Below are 24,332 nucleotides of genomic sequence, written 5' to 3'. Positions count from 1 at the left end.
AATTTATTTTTAAATTGGACCCAAGGACATTTCTTTCTACCAAATATTCAAAACTAAAAGATCCAGATTCTTACCTAAATCATGGAGCCCAGAATGCTCTTAATTAGGTAATTTTTACAGCATTCTTGCCAGCTTTTTTCTCAGCAAACAGGAGAATAAGTTTTCCAAAAATAATATAAAAATAGCAAGTAGATTTCTAGTAAAATTATTCCACTACTGATTGTACTTATACCCTATTCTAACAGTTAAGAACAATTTGAGGGTATCTTTCATGTCCATTATTTATGAGTTTTTGACTCAATGGCTAGATACTACCCAAGGGCCAAAGAAACAAACGCAACACAGAGCCCAAATCATCTATGATTTTATAAATGAGAAAACAGAGATTCAGAGTTTGTGATTTGGAGACTCTCAAGTCGGAGGGTTGTAAGAAACCTAAAATCATTTCTATTTCCACTACTAATCTGTTCTTTAATAGCTTTGAAAAAAGGTAAGTTAGCTTCTGTAAGTACACCTCCAGCTAAGATCTTCCTATATATTCGGAGGTGGTTTTTTTGCAGCTTGGAAAGCTGTAACAGTTACACTCAGATGAAATTTTCGCTGAAATGTTTATGTATTGGTCTATTTCTACACCTCTTGCAGATGAAGGCATTATAATATTTGAAGATGATGGTTAATTTCTTTTTTCTCTTTAAAAACATTATTTTTACATGAAAACAAGGTATATTTGCAATGTGTTTCAATCAAAATATTCACTCCTATATCTCAGATCTACATATTTCAAAGTAAAAATGTTCACTTGTCAGCTGAAATTTCTGATTAGACCTAATATTTGTGTACTTTTGTGCTTAGTCAGAATGTAAATTTCACAGTGGATTTTTCTTTTTTGAAATTTACCTTTTATTTGGATAAAAGCAACATGATGTATTTATATACTATAGGGATAAAAATGGTAATTTTCATTTTTTAAAAAAACTACCAATGTGATTATGTTTTTAGTTCTTTTTACTTGTGTTTAGCACAGGCTTTAAATTAAAAAATACACTATGGTCTGGATTGACCCAAAAAGTATTCCATAAATTAACAAATATATGGCAAGTTTTTCATAGCTAAATCTAATTCTTCTAGAAGTTGTTGCCTTCTGTTTAATTACATTAATTGAAATGTGCTTAAGACAAATACTTTCAGCATATTTTATATACTAAAAAACAAAACAAAAAGGTTAGTACTGGGCCAATGGCCAAGAGGCAATATTACTACCTTGTAGACTGTTACAGTTCAAATTGTCCCACTTCCCCCAGAACTTCAGAAATGAGAAGTCTGGGAGATACTGTACCAGCTGCATTCGGGTGATAGTCTAAATGCTGTAAGTACTATTCATCTTGACAATGGTTAATTTCTATCCCCTAAGTTTCTCTTCTCTGACATTTAAACATTATTCATATCAAAATTATCCTGGTTGTTTTCCTCTAAAAGGGCTCTAATCTCCATTTTTACCTTAAATATGGCACTTTGAGTAGTATGGCAACAACAAAGAATAAATGGGAATCATGTATTTTTTTCCTTTCCTCTCTTATAATATGTAAGATTTTTAATGTGCAAAAACACCAAGTCCAATTTCACTACTCAGTAAGTACTTAACAAGTATCTATCACATGTCCCATTCTAATTCGGGAATGAAAGCATTTATGTTGTTCTTACCTTTTCTATATCCAGAACTTTATCCTGCATTTCCTTTAGTGCACACTGAGACTCAGCTTCACTCAGTCGGGCTTGGACCAATTCCTTCTCTAGCTGTAGCACAAAATCTTCATTGTAGTTGGAACTGCATTTATGCTACAAGTTATAGACATACACTGAAATTTTTCATAAGTATGAACATGTATATATAATAAAAATAAGTGCAATTACACAATACAACTATTGAGGGCAACCAGACTGTAAAAGTTCCATCCACCTAATATTTCCAGCTTATTTCCTCCAATTAACTTTCCAATGAACAAAAAATTCCAGGTTTGATATCTATAAAGATGATCATATTATTGGGTGTTCATAGTCGGTTATTACACTAACTGAATCCAATTTATAGGAGATAAATATCTTTTTTTATCTGTCCATCCATCCAGATACTAAGAATTTGTTCCAGCTCTATAGACCTGAACTGTACAACAGTGTAACCACCAGCCATATATGGTTACAGAGCACTTGAAATGTGGTAAGTCCAAATTAAGAAAAGTTTTCAGTGTAAAATACAAACTGGATTTTGAAGGTTTAGTGTGAAATAAAAAGGCAAAATATCTCAGTAATTTGTACACTGATTATATGTTGAAATAATATTTCAAATGCCGAGTTAAACAAAATATTAATTTAATCAAATAAAATTTTTATTAATTTCATTAATTATTAATTACGCCTTTTAACATGGCATTTTAAAATGCATATCTGGCTCACATTATATTACTATTAGACAGCACCATTACAGACTACAGAAGACAAGTACGTATTTACTGAAAATTCTATTTTAACCTAATAGAAATAAAAACAAAGCATCCACAATAACGTGAACCATCCTAAATCCCGAAAGAATAAAAATGTATTTGCTGTTAGAAATGTAGATCTATTTAAATATACTCATGAAAATGACTGCTGGAAGCAAAGAAAAAGATGCTGCATAAAGAAATTAGCCATGGAAGCATGAAACCTTTCCATTTCCTTTCCTACTTTATACCAATACAGCTACTTTAGAAATCCCTTTTTTTAAACTAGTTTCTACACAAAGCTGTTCAAAAAAGCAAAAAGATATTGAATTCACCATTATAAAAGACTTCCTAAAATAAACTATCACTTCACATTTAACTCACGTAGTAAAAAAATAGCGACAACTCAAAATTCCAACAGAGTCATAGGGAATAATTTCCCACTGAACTAGCACAAGTAAAGAATGGTTCCTTTTACTATTCAAGACATTAGGAACAAAACAGACATCAAATTAAAACTCTATTTAAAAACTATTAAATACTTAATTAAAACATATGGTACTCCCTTGCCCCAGTTACCCAAAAAGATATTTTTAAAAATGCACCATCCAGGGCTTTCCTGGTGGCGCAGTGGTTGAGAATCTGCCTGCCAATGCAGGGGACACGGGTTCGAGCCCTGGTCTGGGAAGATCCCACATGCCACGGAGCAACTAGGCCCGTGAGCCACAACTACTGAGCCTACGTGTCTGGAGCCTGCGCTCCGCAAAAAGGGAGGCTGCGACAGTAAGAGGCCCGCGCACCGCGATGAAGAGTAGCCCCCACTCGCCGCAACTAGAGAAAGCCCTCGCACAGAAACGAAGACCCAACACACCCCAAAATAAATAAATAAATAAATTTATTAAAAAAAAAAATAAAAAAAAAATGCACCATCCACTTATTAGGCAAATGAGAATTTTTAAATTCAGTGTACTACATGTTGTTTCTCCTAGTAATTTTCTGATACTATTAAAACAATATATCAATACAAGAAGTACATCTGCAATAGGTGTAACAGCTTAGCAAATACTTACCTTACCAAATAGGAGAATGGCAATTTTGGAATGACCACATCCAAAATGCAGGTGCTATGATTTTTGTTTAATTAGTCATAGTTACTTTATGAATAATACTAGAATTTTTTGCTTTTAATCTAAAGCTCTATGTTACTTCACACTTATTTTCCAAGACTCTATCAGGAGAGCCCCAGGAATACATCAAACCCAAATAGCCAAAATGAGAATGAAACCATTGATCTGGTATAATCCAACTGATCCAACCAAGTAAACAAAAAACTGTACTAATATTGGGAACAAATTTTTATCAATAAAATTTACAAAACTTCTAATCATCCTCTATTGTTAATGGGATACATTCTATAGTGTACATGCTATTTCTCTTCTCATATTTCCCATTTGTTCCTCAACCCACTGCAAACTAGCTTTAGTCTTCATCCCTTGATGAAACTGCTCTAATCGCTAACAATATTAATACCCAATAACAATATAAAAACTCAATGGAAAGCCCTTTTATTCAGCTCTTACCTTCACCTGATAGTCTATGGAATTTAAAACAACTGACAACTCAAAAATTTCTCCTGCCTCAGATTCTGAGGTATTACTGTTTCACGGTTCTACCTCATATCTTCTCTGTCTCCTCTGTCAGCTGAACTACTTAATTATAGGTATGTATGTCTACGTGTATCTGTGTATGTATATGTCTGTGTATATCAATCAGTAGGCCCCAGGGTTCCAATATTGTGTGTTTTTTCTCAATCTTCCTGTTAACTTTCTTATTTTGTAGATTCCTCCTATGTGATTTCATCCACTAATACAGTCTGTATAAAGACACTATCAGATACTGTGTATATGTAAATAGTAAAAAAAAAAAAAAAAAAAAAAAAAGGAGGGAAAGAGGGACAGGAAGAGGGAGGAAGAAAGAACACACAACAATGGAACTCTAGGGACAATAAATATATAGATAGATATTGACAGATATACAGATACATAGAAAGCAATGACTCTCAAGTCCATATTCTCAGCTCTGATCTTTCTACTAAGCTACAGATTCATATTCACAACTTCCTACTGGTTTTGTTCATCTCTTTAGCCTCATACTCACCTCACATTCAACATGTCAAAACTGGACTCCCCATCTTTTCCTCCTCATGTATTTACTACTATATGCTAAGGATCCCACCATCTAACAACTGACCAAGTCAAAACTTCCCCTCTTATACTCAACCCATACCAAATCAATCACAAAGTCTTAGTAACTTGCACATCTCTTGAATTTGTCTGCTGCTTTCCATCTTCACAGTCATTGTTTTTATTTATGCTCTCATCTCTTTCTTTGAACCACCACAATAGCCTTATATATCACCATCTGTTAATAGTGCTTACAGTGGGTATTATTTAATAGAGGCATACCTCGTTTTATTGCTCCTCGCTTTATTGCACTTTGCAGATACAATTTTTACAAATTGAAGGTTTGTAGCAGCCCTACTTCAAGCAAGTTTATCAGTGCCATTTTTCCAACAATTTGCTCACTTCAAGTCAGTGTCACATTTTGGTAATTCTCACAATATTTCAAACTTTTTCATTATTATTATATTTGTTAGGATGATCTGTGACCAGTGACTTTCGGTGTTACTAATGTTGTTTGTGTTCTGACAGCTCCACAGACTGGCCATTCCCCCCATCCTTTTCCTTGGGCCTCCCTATTCCCTGAGATACAACACTACTGAAATCAGGCCATTTGATAAAACCACAACAGCCTCCAAGTGTTCAAGAGAAAGAAGAGTTGCATGTCTCTCACTTTGAATCGCAAGGTAGAAATGATTAAATTTAGTGAGGAAGGCATGTCGAAAGCCAAGATAAGCCAAAAACTAGGGCTCTTGTACCAAACAGCCAAGTTGTGAATGTAAAGGAAAAATTCGTGGTTTTTTTTCTTTAAAAAAAATTTTTTTTTTTTTTTGCGGTACGCGGGCCTCTCACTGTTGTGGCCTCTCCCATTGCGGAGCACAGGCTCCGGACGCGCAGGCTCAGCGGCCACGGCTCACGGGCCCAGCCGCTCCGCGGCATGTGGGATCTTCCCGGACCAGGGCACGAACCCGTGTCCCCTGCATTGGCAGGCAGACTCTCAACCACTGCGCCACCAGGGACGCCCAAGGAAAAATTCTTAAAGGAAATTTTTTTTAAATGTTTTTTTTTTTTTGACAATGATCCTAACTTTTAAAAAATATTTATTTATTTTTGGCTGCGTTGGGCCTTCATTGCGGCACGCGGGATCTCTGTTGCGGCATGCGGGATGTTTTTGTTGCGGTGCGCCAGCTCTTCATTGCAGCACGTGGGCTTCTCTCTAGTTGTGGCGTGTGGGTTTTCTCTCTTTAGTTGTGGCACACGGGCTTCAGAGCACGTGGGCCCTGTAGTTTGCCGCATGTGGGCTCTCTACTTGAGGTGCGCGGTCTCAGTAGTTCTGGAGCGTGGGCTTAGTTGCCCTGCAGCATGTGGGATCTTAGTTCCCCAACCAGGGATCGAATCCGCGTCCCCTGCATTGGAAGGCGGATTTTGGACCACCAGGGAAGTCCCTCTTAAAGAAAATTAAAAGTGCTATTCCACTGAACACACAAATGATAAGAAAGCAAAACAGCCTTATTGCTGATAATGGAAAAAGTTTTAGTGGTCTGGATTAAAGATCAAACCAGTCACAACACTCCCTTAAGCCAAAGCCTTATCCAGACCAAGGCCCTAACTTTCTTCAGTTCTATGAAGGCTGAGAGAAGTGAGGAAGCTGCAGAAGAAAAGTTTGAAGCTAAAACAGATTGGTTCATGAGGTTTAAGGAAAGAGGCCTTTTCCATAACATAAATGTGCAAGGTGAAGCAGTAAGTTCTAACATAGAAGCTGCAGCAAGTTATCCAGAAGACCTAGCTAAAGTCATTAATGAAGGCAGCTCATTAAACAATAGATTTTTGATGTAGATGAAACAGCCTTCTATTGGAAGAAGATGCCATCTAAAACTTTCACAGTTAGAAGAGAAGTCAATGCCTGGCTTCAAAGAACAGGCTGATTTTCTTGTTAGGGGCTAATGAAGCTGGAAGCTTGAAGCTGAAGCCAATGCTCACTTACCATTCTGAAAATATTAGGGCCATTAAGAATCAGGCTAAAACTACTCTGCTTATGCTCTCTAAATGGTAACAAAGACTTGACGATAGCACATTTGTTTACAACATGGTTTATTGACCATTTTATGCCCACTGTTGAGACCTAATGCTCAGAAAAAGATTCCTTTCAAAATATTACTGCTCACTGACAATGTACCTGGTCACCCAAAAGCTCTGACGGAGATGTAAAATGAGATTAATACTGTTTTCATGCCTGCTAACACAATATCCATTTTGCAGCCCATGGATCAAGGAATAATTCCAACTTTCAAGTCTTCAAAAAATTTAAGAAATACATTTCGTAAGGCAATAGCTGCCATAAATAGCAATTCCTTAGATGGATCTGGGAAAAGTAAATTGAAAACCTTCTGGAAAGGATTCACCATTCTAGATGCCATTAAGAACATTCATGAGGGCTTCCCTGGTGGTGCAGTGGTTGAGAGTCCGCCTGCCGATGCAGGGGACACGGGTTTGTGCCCCGGTTCGGGAAGATCCCACATGCTGCGGAGCGGCTGGGCCTGTGAGCCATGGCCACTGAGCCTGCGCATCCGGAGCCTGTGCTCCGCAACGGGAGAAGCCACAGCAGTGAGAGGCCCGCATACCGCCAAAAAAACCCCAAAAAACAAAACAAAACAAAAAGAACATTCATGATTCATGGGAAAAGGTCAAAATACCAATATTAACAGGAGCTTGGAAGAAGCTGATTCCAACCCTCATGGATGACGTGGAGAGGTTCAAGTCAGTGCGAGAAGTAACTGCAGATGTGGTGAAAACAGCAAGAGAACTAGAATTAGAAGTGGAGCCTGAAGATGTGACTGCATTGCTGTATTCTTCTCTCGTCGTACTAATTGCCACTCTAATTAAATAATTTTCACAATATCTATCTCTATAAATACTATACAATCAATGCCAAGGATAGTGTGATTTACCACTACATTGCTAGAATTAAACCGTACTTTTCATAGTAAGTGAGAAACCTTATTTGCTGAATCAATTAGCTAGTCAACTCGTGGTTTAAAAAACAACAACAAACCCCCCCCCATCATAAACCATATATTAAACAATGAGAGTGGAAATTCAATGCTGCAAAAATAACCTATAAGAATCTATTTGGGGGCTTCCCTGGTAGCGCAGTGGGTGAGGAGTCCGCCTGCCGATGCAGGGGACACGGGTTCGTGCCCCGGTCCGGGAAGATCCCACATGCCGTGGAGCGGCTGGGTCCGTGAGCCATGGCCACTGAGCCTGCGCATCCGGAGCCTGTGCTCCGCAACGGGAGAGGCCACAACAGTGAGAGGCCCGAGTACCGCAAAAAAAAAAAAAAAGAAATCTGTTTCAAAACGAAACAAAATTTGTAATAGTGTGGGGATATGGTACATTTCCATTGTTACATCCAAAGCATCTGAGAAAACGCCTGTACTATCAAAGAGTCCAGAATGGTTCTATGCAAGACAATATTAAAGGAGAAAAAAACTTAAATAAAAAGTTGCTCTCCCACCCAGCATATGATCCCAAAAAAGATGTTTGTAATCCCCTCTACCACATGTTCCAATGAGTCTTTTTTTAAAAATCCAAGCAATATGGATGTACTATTTAAAGATTTGTCACACTAAACTTTTTTGAGAAATTGGGGGCTTTCCTGGTGGCACAGTGGTTAGGAATCCACCTGCCAATGCAGGGGACACAGGTTCCAGCCCTGGTCCAGGAAGATCCCAGATGCCGCGGAGCAACTAAGCCCGTGCGCCACAACTACTGAGCCTGAGAGCCACTACTACTGAGCCTGCATGCCATAACTACTGAAGCCTGCATGCCTAGAGCCTGTGCTCTGCAATGAGAAGCCACCGCATTGAGAAGCCCACGCACCTCAACAAAGTGTAGCTCCCGCTCTCCGCAACTACAGAAAGCCCGTGCTCAGCAACGAAGACCCAACGCAGCCAAAAATAAATAAATTTATTTTTTAATTGGTATATCATTTTTAAATTATTTATTCCCAACATCTGAAAAATTACACACATCCTTTAAAAAGTGGAAGATTATCTCTGATTATTTATATACACAAACTGCAAGATAGTTTGATGAAGAAAATGTTAAGAAAACAATTATTTCCACTAAAATGAATGTTCACTTATTATTTAAGCTGAAAAGAGATGATAACATATGAATATAAAACATTTAATCTTAGACTAAGGCCAAAATTAGTTTGGAAGAAAGCTTCTGTTCAGATTTCTAGGCATACTGCGAGTTTACGAAGCTTAATGTGTTAAGTCATCAGTCTAGTTTGGATTTTTAGGAAGATGTACATAAACTTACCAATAATTACAAATTAAATGGCTTTTTCTTGAAATGTCACCAAAGTAGAGTTTAAAAGTGTTTATAATGCAGGAAGAAATATTAAACATTAATTTCCATATTCATAAAGAAAAACAAACCCACTAGGTAAATCAGGTGTGGGGCAATTCTAAATGCTGCTTAACAAACACACTTTCTAAAATAAATTATCTAGACGATTTCACAACTTGCACTAATGGATAGTTTTTAGTTTATTAATGTTTATTCATGTGTTTAATCTAAGTAAGATTAGTTTTTATTCCTCATATCAAATCCTTGGTTCTTAAAAGTATCACATAATTATTTCATATTTTCTTCTAGAATTATAGGAAGAGGAAGGAAGATCGAAAGAAATCTTGCCTAGCCTCCTGTTAAGTACTTCCTGGTACAAAGGTCCCAACAACCTCAAAAGGCAGTCATTTCAGCGCTCAGCAGCTTTAAGTGTTACAGTCCTTCTTGTATACGCTGATCCTAGCCAACAAACTGCTGGACAACAATTACTTATTCAGGACACCTGAATGATAAGCAGTCATGTATAGGGCAAAAAGTTTATAAATAGATCAAGCAAGACTCAGACAGTTGGTCTCATCAGGAAAAATCATCCAATATAAACACATCTGTGCCCCATCACACTGAAAAAGGACAAAGTCAGACATGCAACTGTATGAAGTATCATTGGATCATTTCTACTTCTATGGGTTTCCTAGAAAAACTGGCATGCAACATGTATAACAAATACTTAAAGGGATAATTTAATCTCAATGCTTGGTTTATCTTGTGCTTAGTTTAATATTTATTATTTAATTTAAAATTACTAAATATAAGTAAATATTAAATTTTATTTAGTGTAAATACTAAATAATAAATTAACACAACATATTGTATGGCACAGGGAAATATAGCCATTACTTTGTAATAACTTTAAAGGAATGTAATCTCTGAATATATATGTTGTACACCCGAAACTAATATTGTAAATCAACTATACCTCAATTAAAAAAAAATTAACACGATCGTTTTTGAAAACCAGCAATATCAGGTTCAAAGTATCAAGAGCCAGCATAAAATGCAATGATGTGTTAAAGACAATTACTCAATGATTGAGTACTGCACAAATGCTTTTTAAAGCATATCAATACTCAAAATTTATTAAAAATAAAATTTACCTTTTAAAAACTGCTGCTCAGAAGTTTAATATATATCATTGTACCAACAGCATTAAAATCATTAAATATGATATGAAACATCAAAACAAACAAAAGCCCATGAGTCTGGAGTGATAGAAAAGTATTCATAGTGAGTAAGAGAGAGATTGAAGGGGAAAAAGAGAAAAGTCTCTTTTACAGAGGAACATTAGCTAACAGTGTAGAAAAAAATGAGAAAATATGAAAATCTCAATTTTGGAAACCCAATCAGAGAATGCTAAAACCATAGGTAAAAGGTGAATAGAGGGCAAGATATTTATTTGGTACAGAAGTATTTCCCAATGTATTACTTAATCGTGGCAAAGAAGAAACCATACCTTTACAAGGGAAAGGCTGTGTGGTAACCAAACTTAGCATGGTGATCAAACTCAGCAGCATCACTAATAGTGGGAACTTACATTATGTGATTCCTGATTTAAAGCACAGCATCATCTATAATCTAAATGTTAAAAATGTTTAACTGAATCTAGTTTACAGGAAATATGACCCCGTGAGAAAGGAATCAGACAAATCCAGGATATGAGACAAGACAACTTGGTTACATCTGTAAAAAGTCAATGTCACCCCTAAACTGGCTTTTGTTTTTTCTATCTTTAGTCAGTCTAGACAGAGTTTTATCAACTTTATTGATGATTTATAAGAACCAGCATTTGATTTCACAGATTTTCTCTATTTTTGTTTTATACTGTTTTCAATTTCATTAATTTCTACTCTATTACTTGTTCCTTCTTGCTTTAGGTTGAATTTCCTCTTACATGTCTAGTTTCTTAAAGTAGAAGCTTAGATTGTTGGTTTGAGACTTATTTCCTTTCCTAATATAAGCATTCAATGCTATAGTATTTCCACTAAGCACTGCTTTAGGCAGATCTCACAAATTTTGATAATGTTGTGTCTTCATTTTCATTTAATTCAAAACACATTCTAATTTCCCTTGAGATGTTCTCTTTGACACAGGGGTAAAAATGTGTTGTTTAATTTCCAAATATTTTAGGAATTTCCCAGATATCTATTATTAATTTCTAACTGAATGCTGTTAGAGTCAAAGAAGATACTTCTTATGATTTCAGTTACTTTAAATTTGTCAAAATTTATTTTATGGTCCAGAATATCTTTATCTCCAGAAATATCTTTGTAAATGTTCCATGTGCCCTTAAAAATAACATGTATTCTGTTATTAGGTGAAGTGTTCCATAAATGCCAACCAGGCCAAGCTGGTTGGTCTTTGATATCCATTCCATAATGATTTTTCCACCTACTTGTTTCACCAATTACTGAGACTGGGGTATTAAAGACTCCAACTGTACCTGTGGATTTGTCCACGTCACTTTTCAGTTCTATCAGTTCAGCTTCATGCTCCCCTATCATTAGGAGCATACACATATTAGGAGACATATATTCCTAAATACATAACAATCCTAAGATTGTTATGTCTTCTTATGGAACTGACCATATTACCAACATGTAATATACCTCTTTATTCCAAGAAGTCTGAAGTCTACTTTATCTGATATTAATACAGTCACTCCAGCTTTCTTTTGCTTAGTGTTTGCATGGTATTTCTTATTTATCTTTTTACATTTTTTTCTAGTTGTAATTTAGTATATTGAAGACCACCTTGATCCTTTTCACTGTAGGAGTGTCACCCTCATTAGCTATCATACTATCCACATTCCCAATATTCATATAATAGCCTACTTGGCCTCTGTCACTTCCAGCCCTTTTAAGTGAGACCATCTCAGATTCACTGAGATTCTGGGAACAACCTTATTCCTAAGTAGAAGGACATAAAAAAAATAAATAAAATATAAAAATATGTCTGCTCTACTCTGGCACATTAACAGAGATGGCCTATCCTAACACCACATCTTCCCAAATCACGTAAATCACAGCTATGGATAATAGCCTCCATGTTCAACACTTGCCCAAGCTGCTCTCTCATTAGCCCACTAAACTCCTGATAATCCAAATTCTTGTTCTTTTATGTCTTAAACTCCCTTGCCTTGGGCTACAGTTCCTATAGGGTATTCATCTGACAACCTACTGTAAGTCACTTCTGTAGTTGCCAACCTTGACCTGCTCTGCGCTACCCCACATTGCATTCTCCTTTTAGTATCAATGCAACCATAATGTTGATTAAGACATGCCCAACTCCAGCCCTGAGGGCTCTTCCAGTCCTCTCAGCCTCTTCATACAAGCTAGCTCACTTGCTTCTGGTCCTACTCTGACCTCAACCAATGGGTTTCAGCACTGGGATGTTATATGTTCTCCCTTATTTCCACCTTCTACCACAATTACTCAAACTAAATGCGTCATTTCCTTGAGCCATATACCCTTCAGTTCTGTAGCCTTCTTCTTTAGACAATTAGGCAAAATTCAAATAACACTTTTAAATGAACAATTCAGTGGCATTTAGGATATTCAGAATGTTGTACAACCACAAATTTTTATCTAGCTCTAAAACACTTCCATCAGTCCACAGTAAAACCTCTTAAGCAGTTTCTCACCCTTTTCCCATTCAACCTTCTGGCAACCACCAACCTCTGTTCTGTTTCTATGGATTTATCTCTTCTGGATATTTCATACAAATGGAATCATACAATATGTGATCTTTTGTGTCTGGCTTCTTTCACCTAGCTTAATGTTTTGGAGATTCATCCATATTATTCATAGCATGCATCAGTACTTCATTCCTTCTTATGGCTGAATATTTCATTGTACATATATACCACAATTTGCCTATCTATTCTTCTGTTGATGAACTTTTGGGCTATGTCCACTCTTTTGTGAATGATGTTGCCACAAACATGTGTACACATACTTGTCTGAACATCAGTTTTCCATTCTTTTGGGCATACATCTAGGAATTGAATTGTGGGTCATATGATAATCCTATGTTTAAACTTTTGAGGAACCACCAGAGTGTCTTCCACAGTATCTGACCATTTTATATTTCTACCAGCAATATACAAGGGTTCCAATTTCTCCATCTCCTTGCCAACACTCCTTTTCGTTTTTACTTATTACAGATATCCTAGTGAGTGTGGAAACCTCATGGTGGTTTTGATCTGCATCTCCCTAAAGCCTAATGATGTTGAGCATCTTTTCATGTTTGTTGACATTTGTATATTTCTTTGGAGAAAGGTCTATTCGAGTCTTCTGCTTACTTAAAAAAAAAAGTTTTATTGAAGTACAATTGACATATAACATTATATTAGTTTTTAGGTATACAGAATCATGATTCAGTATTTGCATATATCGTGAAATGATCACCACAATGTCTAGTTAATATCCATCATCATAGGTAGTTACAATCTTTTTTCTCGAGATGAGAACTTGCAGTGTCTACTCTTTAGCAACTTTCAAACAGGAAATACAGTTGCCTATTGTTAACTATAGTAACCATGCTGTACATTACATCCCCATGACTTATCTATAACTGGAAATTTCTACCTCTTGACCCCCTTAACCACAATTCACTCACCCTCCCATCTTTTGCAACCACCAATCTGTTCTCTGTATCTATGAGCTCAGTGGGGTTTGTTGTTTGTTTTTAGGTTCACATATAAGTGGGCCATGTGATATGTGCCTTCTCTATCTGACTTATTTCATTTTGCCCAGCATAATGCCCTCAAGGTCCACCCATGTTGTTGCAAATGGCAAGATTTCATTCTTTTTATTGGCTGAATAATATTCCAGCATGTGCACTATGTGTGTGTGTATTCATGTGTATCATTTTCTTTAACCATTCATCCACTGGTGGACACTTAGGCTGTTTCCATGTCTTGGTTATGGTAAGTAATACTGCAATTCTCTGTTCATTTTTAAATTGAGTTGTTTGCCTTTTTGCTGAAAGAGTTCTTTATATATTCTGGATGCTAAACACTTAAATATGTGAGTTTCAAATATTTTCAACTCTGCAGGTTGCCCTTTCATTTTCTGGATAATGTCCTTTGATGCCCAAAAGGTTTAATTTTGAAGTCCAATTTATCTGTTTCTCGGTTGTTGTTGTTGCTGTTGCTCATCCTTTTGGTGTCAAAGAATCCATATCTAAGAATCCACTGCCAAAAATCTAAGCTCATGAAAATTTATCCTTACGTGTTTTAAAACCATAAAGATCACTGATCCATTTTGAGTAATTTTTTTTTATGTGGTGTGTGGTAGGAGTCAAAGCTCATTTTTTCACATGGTGATGTCCTGTTTTTCAAGAACCATTTGTTGAAGAGAATATTCTTCCTTATGAAATGGTCTTGGTACCCTTGCTGAAAATCAGGTGGCCATACATGTATGGGTTTATTTCTGAACTCTCAATTTCTATTTCATTGATCTATATGTCTATCCTGTTGCCAGTACCACACTGTTTTGATTATTCTATCTTTGTAGTCAGCTTTCAAATTGGGAAATGTGAGTCCTCCAACTCTGTTCTTTTTCAAGATTGTTTTCACTATTTAGGGCTCCCTGTAATCCCATATGAATTTCAGGATCAGCTTTCCCATTTCTGTAAAAGACTGACAGGGTTGATAGAATTAAATCTATACATCATATTAGGTAGTGTTGCCATCTTAACAATATGAAGTCTTCCAATACATGAACATGAGATCTTTCCATTTACTTAAATTTCTTTATACCACTTCACACCTACTACTAGCTACTAGGATGGTTTTTAATAAAAACACAGTAAAGAAAAAAGAAAAGAAAAGAACAAGAGTTGTTGAGGATGTGGAGAAATTAATTGGAACCCTGTACACTGGTGGGAATGTAAAATGGTGCAGCAGCTGTGGAAAATAGTCTGCTGAGTCTCCAAAAAGTTAAATATGAAATTACCATTTGATCCAGCAACTCTGCTTCCAGGTATATACTCAAAAGAAGGGACTCAAACAGATATGTGTATGTTAATGATCACAGCAGTATTATTCATGACAGCCAAAAGGTAGAAACAACCAAAATGACCATAAACAGATGAGTGGATAAACAAAATATATACATACAATGGAATATTATTCAGCCACAATAAAAACTAAGGAAATTCTGATATTAATGCAATGCTACAACAAGGATGAGCCTTGAAAGCATTATGCTAAGCGAAATAAGTCAGACACAAAAGGATAAATATTGTATGATTCTTATATGAGTTACCTGGAAGAGGAAAATTCAGAGACACAAAGTAGAATGGAGGTTACCAGGGGCAAAAAGGTGGAGGGGGGGAAGGAGAGTTATTTTTTTTAATGGGTACAAAGCTTCTGTTTGAGATGATGACAAAGTTCTAGAAATATAGTGGTTATTGTTGCAAAATATTATAAATGTACTTAGTGTCACTGAACTGTGAACTTAAATGGTAAATTTTATGTTGTGTCTATTTTACCACAGTAAAGAAAAAAAACTGCCAAGAAGAAAAAAATTGAGTGAATATGTTAAGTGAATGAAGCCATACACAAAAGCCTCATACCTTACAATTCCATTTATATGAAATTCTAGAAAAGGCAAAACTACAGTGACAGAAAGCAGAGAGGCTGCTGGGATAGAGAGGTGAACTGCAAAGGGACATGAGAGAAATCATGGGGGGTGATGGAAATACTCTACATTTTGATTGTGATAGTGATGGTTATACAACTAATATCAAAACATATCAAACCATACATTTTAATTTTAATTTGATGAATTCTATTACATGTAATTTATACCTTAATAAAGTTCATTTAAAATATCAAAAAGAGGGGCTTTCCTGGTGGCGCAGTGGTTGAGAGTCCGCCTGCCAATGCAGGGGACACGGGTTCGTGCCTGGTCCAGGAGGATCCCACATGCCGCGGAGCGGCTGGGCCCGTGGGCCATGGCCGCTGAGCCTGCGTGTCCGGAGCCTGTGCTCCGCAACGGGAGAGGCCGCAACAGTGAGACGCCCGTGTACCGCAAAAAAAAAAAAAAAAAAAAAAAAATCAAAAAGAAAGACTTGAGGTCTTTCTAGCCTTATGTAATCTAGCCTTATGTAATCATTTTAGAGAAAAAAAGAAACCCAATCCTTGAGTACCCAAGGTCACAATGTTAGCAAAACAGGATTAGAATTCAGTTCTGTATATGAAATCCAAAGCTATTTATAGCATATAAAATGACACTACTGGCAGTAGAGGGTGGTGGTGGTGGTTGATTATACTGGTAATTCAATACCTCCTGCTGGAATAGACTTGAAACCCTTAGAGAATTCTGAAGACTTCATGTTGTTATATTGGAAGGCTGTAATCAAGACAATTAGCAATAGATGGTAACTTTCTAGCAGTAGTATGCTCACTACTTTGCGAAGAAACTACTCCATTTGTCAAAATTCCCATTGGTAAGATTTTGTATCTTTGGATCTTAAACACATTCTGCCCTCTGAAGCAATATCAAAAGAGACTAACCACTTTTCCATAAGATCACCTCACCTCTCAAATACTTTAAAATGACCATAACTGTGATGTTCTTATAAAAATCTTCTTTAGTAGAGTCTAAAAATATCCAGGGATTCCACATGTTCCTATACTTGCCATAACACAGTCTGTAAACATTTCATATGAGTTTTGGTATTCAAACCAGATACAACACTACAAATTTTCTACAAGCTACTTAGAACTGAACTGGATTATTATACTTCTAGAAGACTATACTTGGGATAAGGAATGCAGGGAGTCTCATTATATTATTGGTAATTCCTGATCCGCTGTCAATTTCTCAATTTTGCTACATAAAGCATCACTAAGATATATCTTTAAGTTTTAAACTTAGAGGCAAGGCTATAGATTTACTTCTATGAAATAATCTTTTATTTAGTTTCTTATTCTGAATAGACTGTTTAAATATTTTAAAATCTTGACTCACCATTAACATATTACCTACATTCCTAGGGGCTTCCCTGGTGGCGGAGTGGTTAAGAATCCATCTGCCAATGCAGGAGACAAGGGTTCGAGTCCTGGTCCGGGAAGATCCCACATGCCATGGAGCAACTAAGCCCATGAACCACAACTACTGAGCCTGTGCTCTACAGCCCGCGAGCCACAACTACTGAGCCCGCGTGTCACAACTACTGAAGCCCGCGCGCCTAGAGCCCGTGCTCCGCAATAAGAGAAGACACTGCAATGAGAAGCCCGCACACCACAAGGAAGAGTAGCCCCTGCTCACCACAACTAGAGAAAGCCCACGCGCAGCAATGAAGACCCAATGCAGCCAAAAAAAATAAAATAAATAAAATAATATTCCTGGGCTTCCCTGGTGGTGCAGTGGTTGAGAGTCCGCCTGCCGATGCAGGGGACACGGGTTCGTGACCCGGTCCGCGAAGATCCCACATGCCGCGGAGTGGCTGGGCCCGTGAGCCACGGCCGCTGAGCCTGCACGTCCGGAGCCTGTGCTCAGCAAGGGGAGAGGCCACAGCAGTGAGAGGCCCGCATACCGCAAAAAAAAAAAAATAATAATAATAATATTCCTATGATCATCTTGCAAGTTACTTTAATATCTAATATCACTTTACTTTGAAACTAGAAATTTAACGAAGATTCTGTTACTTCACCTATTTTTGTGCATTACTGCTTTATATGTCTGCTTTACAGTTTATTTCAGTTTAGGAGAATGTCTGCTTAGTGAGAAAAAAAAATGGAAGCAAAATCGAAGTAGAGATTTGATTTCTACTTGTTGTATCATAGCCCCACAATATGGGTCTATCTTGTCCTTTGAATTAGAGCACAAAGATTCTTTTTGTTACACTTAACTATTTTCAAAAGCTTCAGTTCATTCTGGCTGTTTTTGCTTGCCCACTTAGCTTTTTCATTATAAACCAACATTTTTTATCTTTGATACACATCTATACACAGGTCTTACTATATGAAAAACTATGCAAAGAAACTAGTAATTTATGACTCCAATGTATTAAAGACTGTAGCTTATACTAAATGTAAATATAATACTTATCTTTTCCAATAACAAAATCACATTACACTGATAACTCAGTTCAGCTTAATTCTCAACGTGACCCTCCAATTCTGCTCTTCCTATTTTTATGCTTTGATATTATTGACATTTCATACAAAGGCAAAACGAAACCCATCTCTTTAGTACAGTCAGCCCTCCACAGCCACAGCTTCTGCATTTGCAGATTCCACCAACCGTGGATTGAAAATATTCAGGAAAAATAAAATCCAGAAAGTTCCAAAAAGCAAAATTCGAATTTGCCATACACAGACAACCATTTACCTAGCATTTACACAGTATTAGATATTATAAGTAACCTATAGATGACTTAAAGTATATGGGAGGCAGCATGAAGCACTAATGTAGTAGAGACTACAGCAACAATGTGTGTGAATATGAATTTTTAAATATTTAACATACAATATAAATGTTTATAATGAAATATTCATATACCAATAGCAATTCCAAGATTTAAAGGGAAAAAATACACAATCTCAATTTGTTTCACATTGTGCTACTCTTGTATATATGTTCAAAGCTATACTTCAAGAATTTTCATTATAAAAACATATTTACTAAGCGCAAAAAATTTAAAAAAAAGTATATGGGAGGATATATGCAGATTAAATGCAAATACTATGCCATTTTACAAAAGGCACTTGAGTATGCAAGAATTTTGGTATCCTCAGGGGTCCTGGAACCAGTCCCCCACATATAACAAGGGATGAATGTATTCTCTTACCACTCTGCTATTCATTTTTTGTAACCATATTCAATTAACATTAATAGGAAACATTTTATGTTATTTTTTTTTCAAATACCAATTTCTTTTTGCTTTTAGTTTTCTGCTTTTCATACTCAGATAATAATGTTTCTTAGTTTTTCTGAATAAAAATAACATCGAACCTTGAAGTCATTCTATTTGCCTTTCAGACCTATATAGAATTCTAGGTTTACCACAACTTTTTCCACCTGTTACAATCCAACTCCTACTTGAAAACAGAAAACTGAAACAAGAAATAATATCTTTTCAAAGATAAACAGCTGGCTTTCTTTTTAACTCTCATATTCTTTATTAATATCACACTTGTCTGAATTTGCCAATGGAAAATAATATCTAAGTTACAAAAGATACCTGAGGATAGCTGTACAATCAGAAGCTGTTTAGTACTCTGTTAACATAATATTTTAAAAGTCCATTTTTTTCATTTTCACAACTTCTCTCTTCTTGAAAAAATGTAAGCATATAACTGAACCCATAATTTAATGTCTTGATGTAAGAAGACTATAGTATTTCGCAAGATATAAATCACCATATTATCAAAGACTTAAATGAGATAGTTACATATTTTCTACATGTTGGGTAGTATCTCGTGTACACAATTAACAAAAACTATCAGAAGATTTAATAATTACCCATGGAAAAATATCTTTTGTAAATAAACAGATTTCTAAAACCTAAAAAGCAGGTCTGACATACATCACTTATTTGCTGTGACTTAAAATATAATGTAAGGAAAGAAAACATTACCTAATTCTAACAAAACTGTGTAGACAGAAAAAAAAAATGTTAGAACAAGGAGTCTTTAGGCCACAATAAGACCTGTAAATATTACAGAACTTAAAATTAAGAATTCAATTAAAGTAGAAAACAAAATTGTTTAAAACAAGAGCACACAAGTTGTGCTTTAAAAAAAAAGTTTAAAGGAAGGGGATGAGAAAGGTGAGAAAAACCACTACCAGACTCCTTACCCATTGCTGTTGGTGCTGGAGCTTCCTGATGGTATTTTCAGCTTGCTCCAGTTTAGCACTGGCCTCATCACTCTGCTGTTTGATGTTGGCCAACTCCCGTTTTATGAGGTAGTTTTCCTCAGCCTCCTGGGCTCTTGTCACTTGTCCCTTAGGACATAATTTTTTTGTGTGTAAAGCAATTTAGGATAGATTCAAGAAAGACTGCCTTTGTGAGGTTTAGTTACTTACTTTGACATGTTAAAAAAAAAAAAAAAAGATCACCTCAGAGAACAGAACAGCCTGAGTAATTATTAGCCAGCAGCTCATTATTGCTCCAGCAAATTTTGGGAAACCAAATGAAAAATTCATCTGATAATCTTAAGAACAATTCTTCTTTCAGTCAATAAAAATTCAATTCATGCAATATTATTGTACATGCAGGACTAATGTTTTCAATGAATAGTGGTTAATTTCGCAGAATCCACTGATTGCCATTTTGGAATAAACTTTAAAATAAGGTTAGCTCTAAAACGTGCAAAAGATGGGTTTATTTTAATAAAGATAACACACTATTATCAAAAATTAAGTTTACACCCATAGATACCACCCCAAAAATTATTTCTAGATAAATGCATGTAAAATTGCATGCATTAAAATATGAATTTCTAGGTTTAGGACTTTCCTTAGATGTTAGAGAAAATGCTTAAAAAAAAAAAACTATACCTGTATCAATCTATCTGCCAAGGAAGCACTTTCCTACAAAAGGAAAAATTCAGATAGAAATATAAGAGAAAGAAACAAAATAAAGGTGATAAAATTAGGAATAAGAAGAAACAACGCATACCCAAATTCCACCTACGTTTCACTGTAATTAAGATGGACATTTAGATTTTAAAACTATTTTTTATTGCATGTGTTTCTATTCTTAAAAAAGTATATATCAAAATAAGGATAAACTGCAGAAAATCATGTGCTTCTAGAAGAGATCATTCCAAGAGAGTTTTCATTATTTGGGACAAGCTAATATCTTCTTTTTAAAGCATACTTTAAGTATTTTTAGCGTCAGCCGTATTGTCAAACCATTTATATGAAAAGGAGAAGGAATTTGAGTAAGCAATATCACTTATGAAGTGTGACAGCAATTTGTGCAACAGCAACTTCCAAAGAAGCAAAGCAAGGAAAATATGACAAATGAAATTAATGAGCTCAACCATAATAAACTCTAGCAATTACTGAGTAAGTAAACATTTCAGTTACAGACTTTAATTGCTATCTAAGTATTTACAGAATTCTAAGTGCTAAAGAACACACCTAGGCCATCTAAGCCAGTAAAAAGGTACTTAATTTTCTAGAAGCAAAATCCAAACTTAACTCTTTCAGACAGCACCTTTATTATTCTTAAGGTTCAATGAAATAAAAATGCTTTCTCTGTGAAAATGTCTTACTCCAAAGATAAAAGACCACCTAGGAAGATGTACATTTTACTATAAACTGAGTGTTTAGTGGAAAAAATATATATCGATAAAATCAAAATGACTTAAAAACAATTAAGCTCAACCTTTTTGCAGTCACCAAAAAAGCAGAATTATCTTCAAACTCTAATAAGATGAAAGAAATATATCCTTAATATAATGTACCTGCAATTATTATATAACAAAAATATACATGTAACAAAGATCCTGTCCTTCTGCCATGCTATTTAATATGAAACCATCAATACTTTCAAACAAAAGATAAACATGCAAATAATCTATATCTTCATTCATTTAATTCCTAAATATTGACCAATAGACTTTCAGGGAAGATTTTAAGATACTTGGCAATATCATGAGGACTATTTTTTAAACTACTAACTTTCATTTTTGGTAAAAAGAAACAAAAAAAAAAACCCAAAACAGTTTGTGAATTCAGATGTTTCTCCTTTAATAAACCAAAACTCTTAGGCTATACTTCTATTACTTAATACATTCTTATAGCATCAGGAACAAGACTACGAAAGACACTACATCAAAAGCACAATAAGAAAAATAATGCAAGATTGACACATTTACCCAGTTATTTTATATGAAACAGAGGAAGAGGTAACAAGCGGTATCAAAATAATTCTAAGAACCAAAAGTTTAGTCACAATTCCTGTGTTGAAAATCAACAAACATCATGGTGAATTTTTACATAAGAAATCAGTCAGTCATTTTGACTAAACCTAAAGCAATACTAGGCCTTAAAGAAATCACTGCCACATTTAATATATGGCTCGACAGGGCAACATTTGAAATTCATCTTTAAAATACTACACAGAATGGATCCTCAATTAGGTTACCCCTAAAGAACATACTTTTCAGAGATTATGTAACAAAAACAAATGACATCACTATGTTACTCTAATAATCTCAGTTTGAAACTTTAACCTTAAGAGTTCAAGGACTAGTAATGATCAATTTTTATTGACAACTTATTTAGTTAAGTAGTAAGCTATGCAAGCTAAGCAGTCAATACCACAACTTCAGAGACATGTGCCAGATTTCTTGAGCCTTTATTTAAAATAGAAAAATTATTGTGCATTCAACTGAAGTTTACATAAGTAGCAATTTACTTACTTTTTCTAATGTTTCAATGTGCTGTTTTAATAGTCTATTTTCTGTGCGTAACCTCTGCAGAAAAAGAAAACAAACAAAGGTTTGCTTGCAAACATTCCTGAGAAGGAAAAATGACAGTCGATAAAATGTACCACCTTTTATAAGTAGGAAAGAGTCCAAGAAATGGCTACATTATCATCTGTGAAATTCTTAAAGGCTCAGAGTAAGAAATGCATGGCAAAGGAAACGACCACATTCATCATTCCAGCTGTGACTGAATTTTAAATATAAGCTAGAATACATACAAAATAACCCCTTCCTTTTCTGTACCTAGCATAATGACTCATAATCAGTATTTTCTTTTTCTTTTTTTCCTGGCTGCGCCTCACCACTTGCAGGATCTTAGTTCCCCGACCAGGGATTGAACCCAAGCCCTCGGCAGTGAAAGCGCAGAGTCCTAACCACTGGACCGCCAGGGAATTCCCAGTATTTTCTTATATGTCTTAATATCCCTATTAGATAGAAAAGATTCTAACTCATTTATCTCCTACAAAGACTACACAAATAATATTCAAATGTCTATCAAATAAACAAGAAACCTGAAAAATGCATGTTCGTAGGATAAATATCAAATTGTCAGTTTAGAACTAGATCAGCCTCCATTTATGTGTTATATATGCCAAGTTGCAAAGTTCCATTCTGAAAATACGAAGAATGAGTTATTTTCATTGAATGAATTATTTATCATGAGTTGTTTTCAATTTAAGAAAATTACTAGCATTTTCTTGTAGTTAAAAGAGTAAAACCAGATTAAAAAAAAAAAAAAAACTTCACCTAATTGCTCAATGCCCAACTCCCAAAACCCTGTCAAATTACTGCTATTAAGTATTAAATCTAAAACACCCTACATTATAAACTGGTGCAGCCACTATGTAAAACAGTATGGCGGTTCTCAAAAAAACTAAAAATTGAGCTGCCATATGATCTAGCAATCCCACTCCTGGGCATATATCAAGACAAAACTATGATTTGAAAAGATACACACACGCCTTTGTTCATAGCAGCACTATTTACAATAGCCAAGACATGGAAACAACCTAGATGCCCATCGATAGATGAATGGATAAAGAAGATGTGATACACACACACACACACACACACACACACACACACACAATATGGAATACTACTCAGTCATAAAAAGAGAATGAAATAATGCCATCTGCAGCAACACAGATGGACCTAGAGATTATCATACTAAGCAAAGTAAGTCAGAAAGAGAAAGACAAATACCATGATATTACTTATATGTGGAATCTAAAATATGACACAAATGAACATATCTACGAAACAGAAACAGACTCACAGACATAGAGAACAGACTTGTAGTTGCCAAGGGGGAAAGTGGGGTTGGGGAAGGATGGATTGGCAGTTTGGGATTAGCAGATGCAAACTACTATATATAGGATGGATAAACAACAAGGTCCTACTGTATAGCACAGGGAACTACAGTTCTTTCCTGTGACAACATAATGGAAAATAATATGAAAAAAACAAAACACTCTACGTTAAAAAATCATCTCCTTTTTGTATAGTTCACCAATATAAGTTATCCCTTCATTTTGCCATCATTATAATTTCAAACTCCCTCTGACCTTTTTGTACCAATTTGCTCTAGAGTGCAATCCAGACTTCTTCCAACCCTGCCTTCCTCTAAATTCCTGCTAAAAATGTCTTCCTCAGAAAATTCTTCTATTAATTCAACCTATTATTTTGCCAGTAAAGACTAAAATATAGTTTATATGACATATAAAATCTCAGAACAAAGCAAATAAAAGACTATGAATTATTGTTGTCTTATTAAGTGGACCACAAATTGGAACAAATAAATCT

At 35.4% G+C, this 24,332-nt stretch overlaps 1 protein-coding gene across 9 annotated transcripts in view; it reads right to left on the bottom strand.

The window, feature by feature from the left end:
• Nucleotides 1-24,332, bottom strand: part of EVI5 (ecotropic viral integration site 5) — a 206,946-nt gene that overhangs the window by 78,069 nt on the left and 104,545 nt on the right. For 5 of the 9 annotated variants that reach the window (XM_033432796.2, XM_033432822.2, XM_033432838.2 and 2 more), the window contains 4 exons: nucleotides 22,461-22,514; nucleotides 20,587-20,619; nucleotides 19,885-20,031; nucleotides 1,702-1,836 (listed from right to left, as the gene is read on the bottom strand). In XM_033432796.2, the coding sequence (XP_033288687.2) occupies nucleotides 1,702-1,836; nucleotides 19,885-20,031; nucleotides 20,587-20,619; nucleotides 22,461-22,514 (369 nt within the window). The remainder of the gene's footprint in view (nucleotides 1-1,701; nucleotides 1,837-19,884; nucleotides 20,032-20,586; nucleotides 20,620-22,460; nucleotides 22,515-24,332) is intronic. The other 4 variants (XM_033432788.2, XM_012533401.3, XM_033432817.2 and 1 more) reach the window with 4 other exon arrangements.

This window comes from Orcinus orca, chromosome 1 (assembly GCF_937001465.1).
Source record: "Orcinus orca chromosome 1, mOrcOrc1.1, whole genome shotgun sequence".
Classification (NCBI taxonomy): domain Eukaryota; kingdom Metazoa; phylum Chordata; class Mammalia; order Artiodactyla; family Delphinidae; genus Orcinus; species Orcinus orca.
This window is presented reverse-complemented; position numbering and strand designations above follow the sequence as displayed.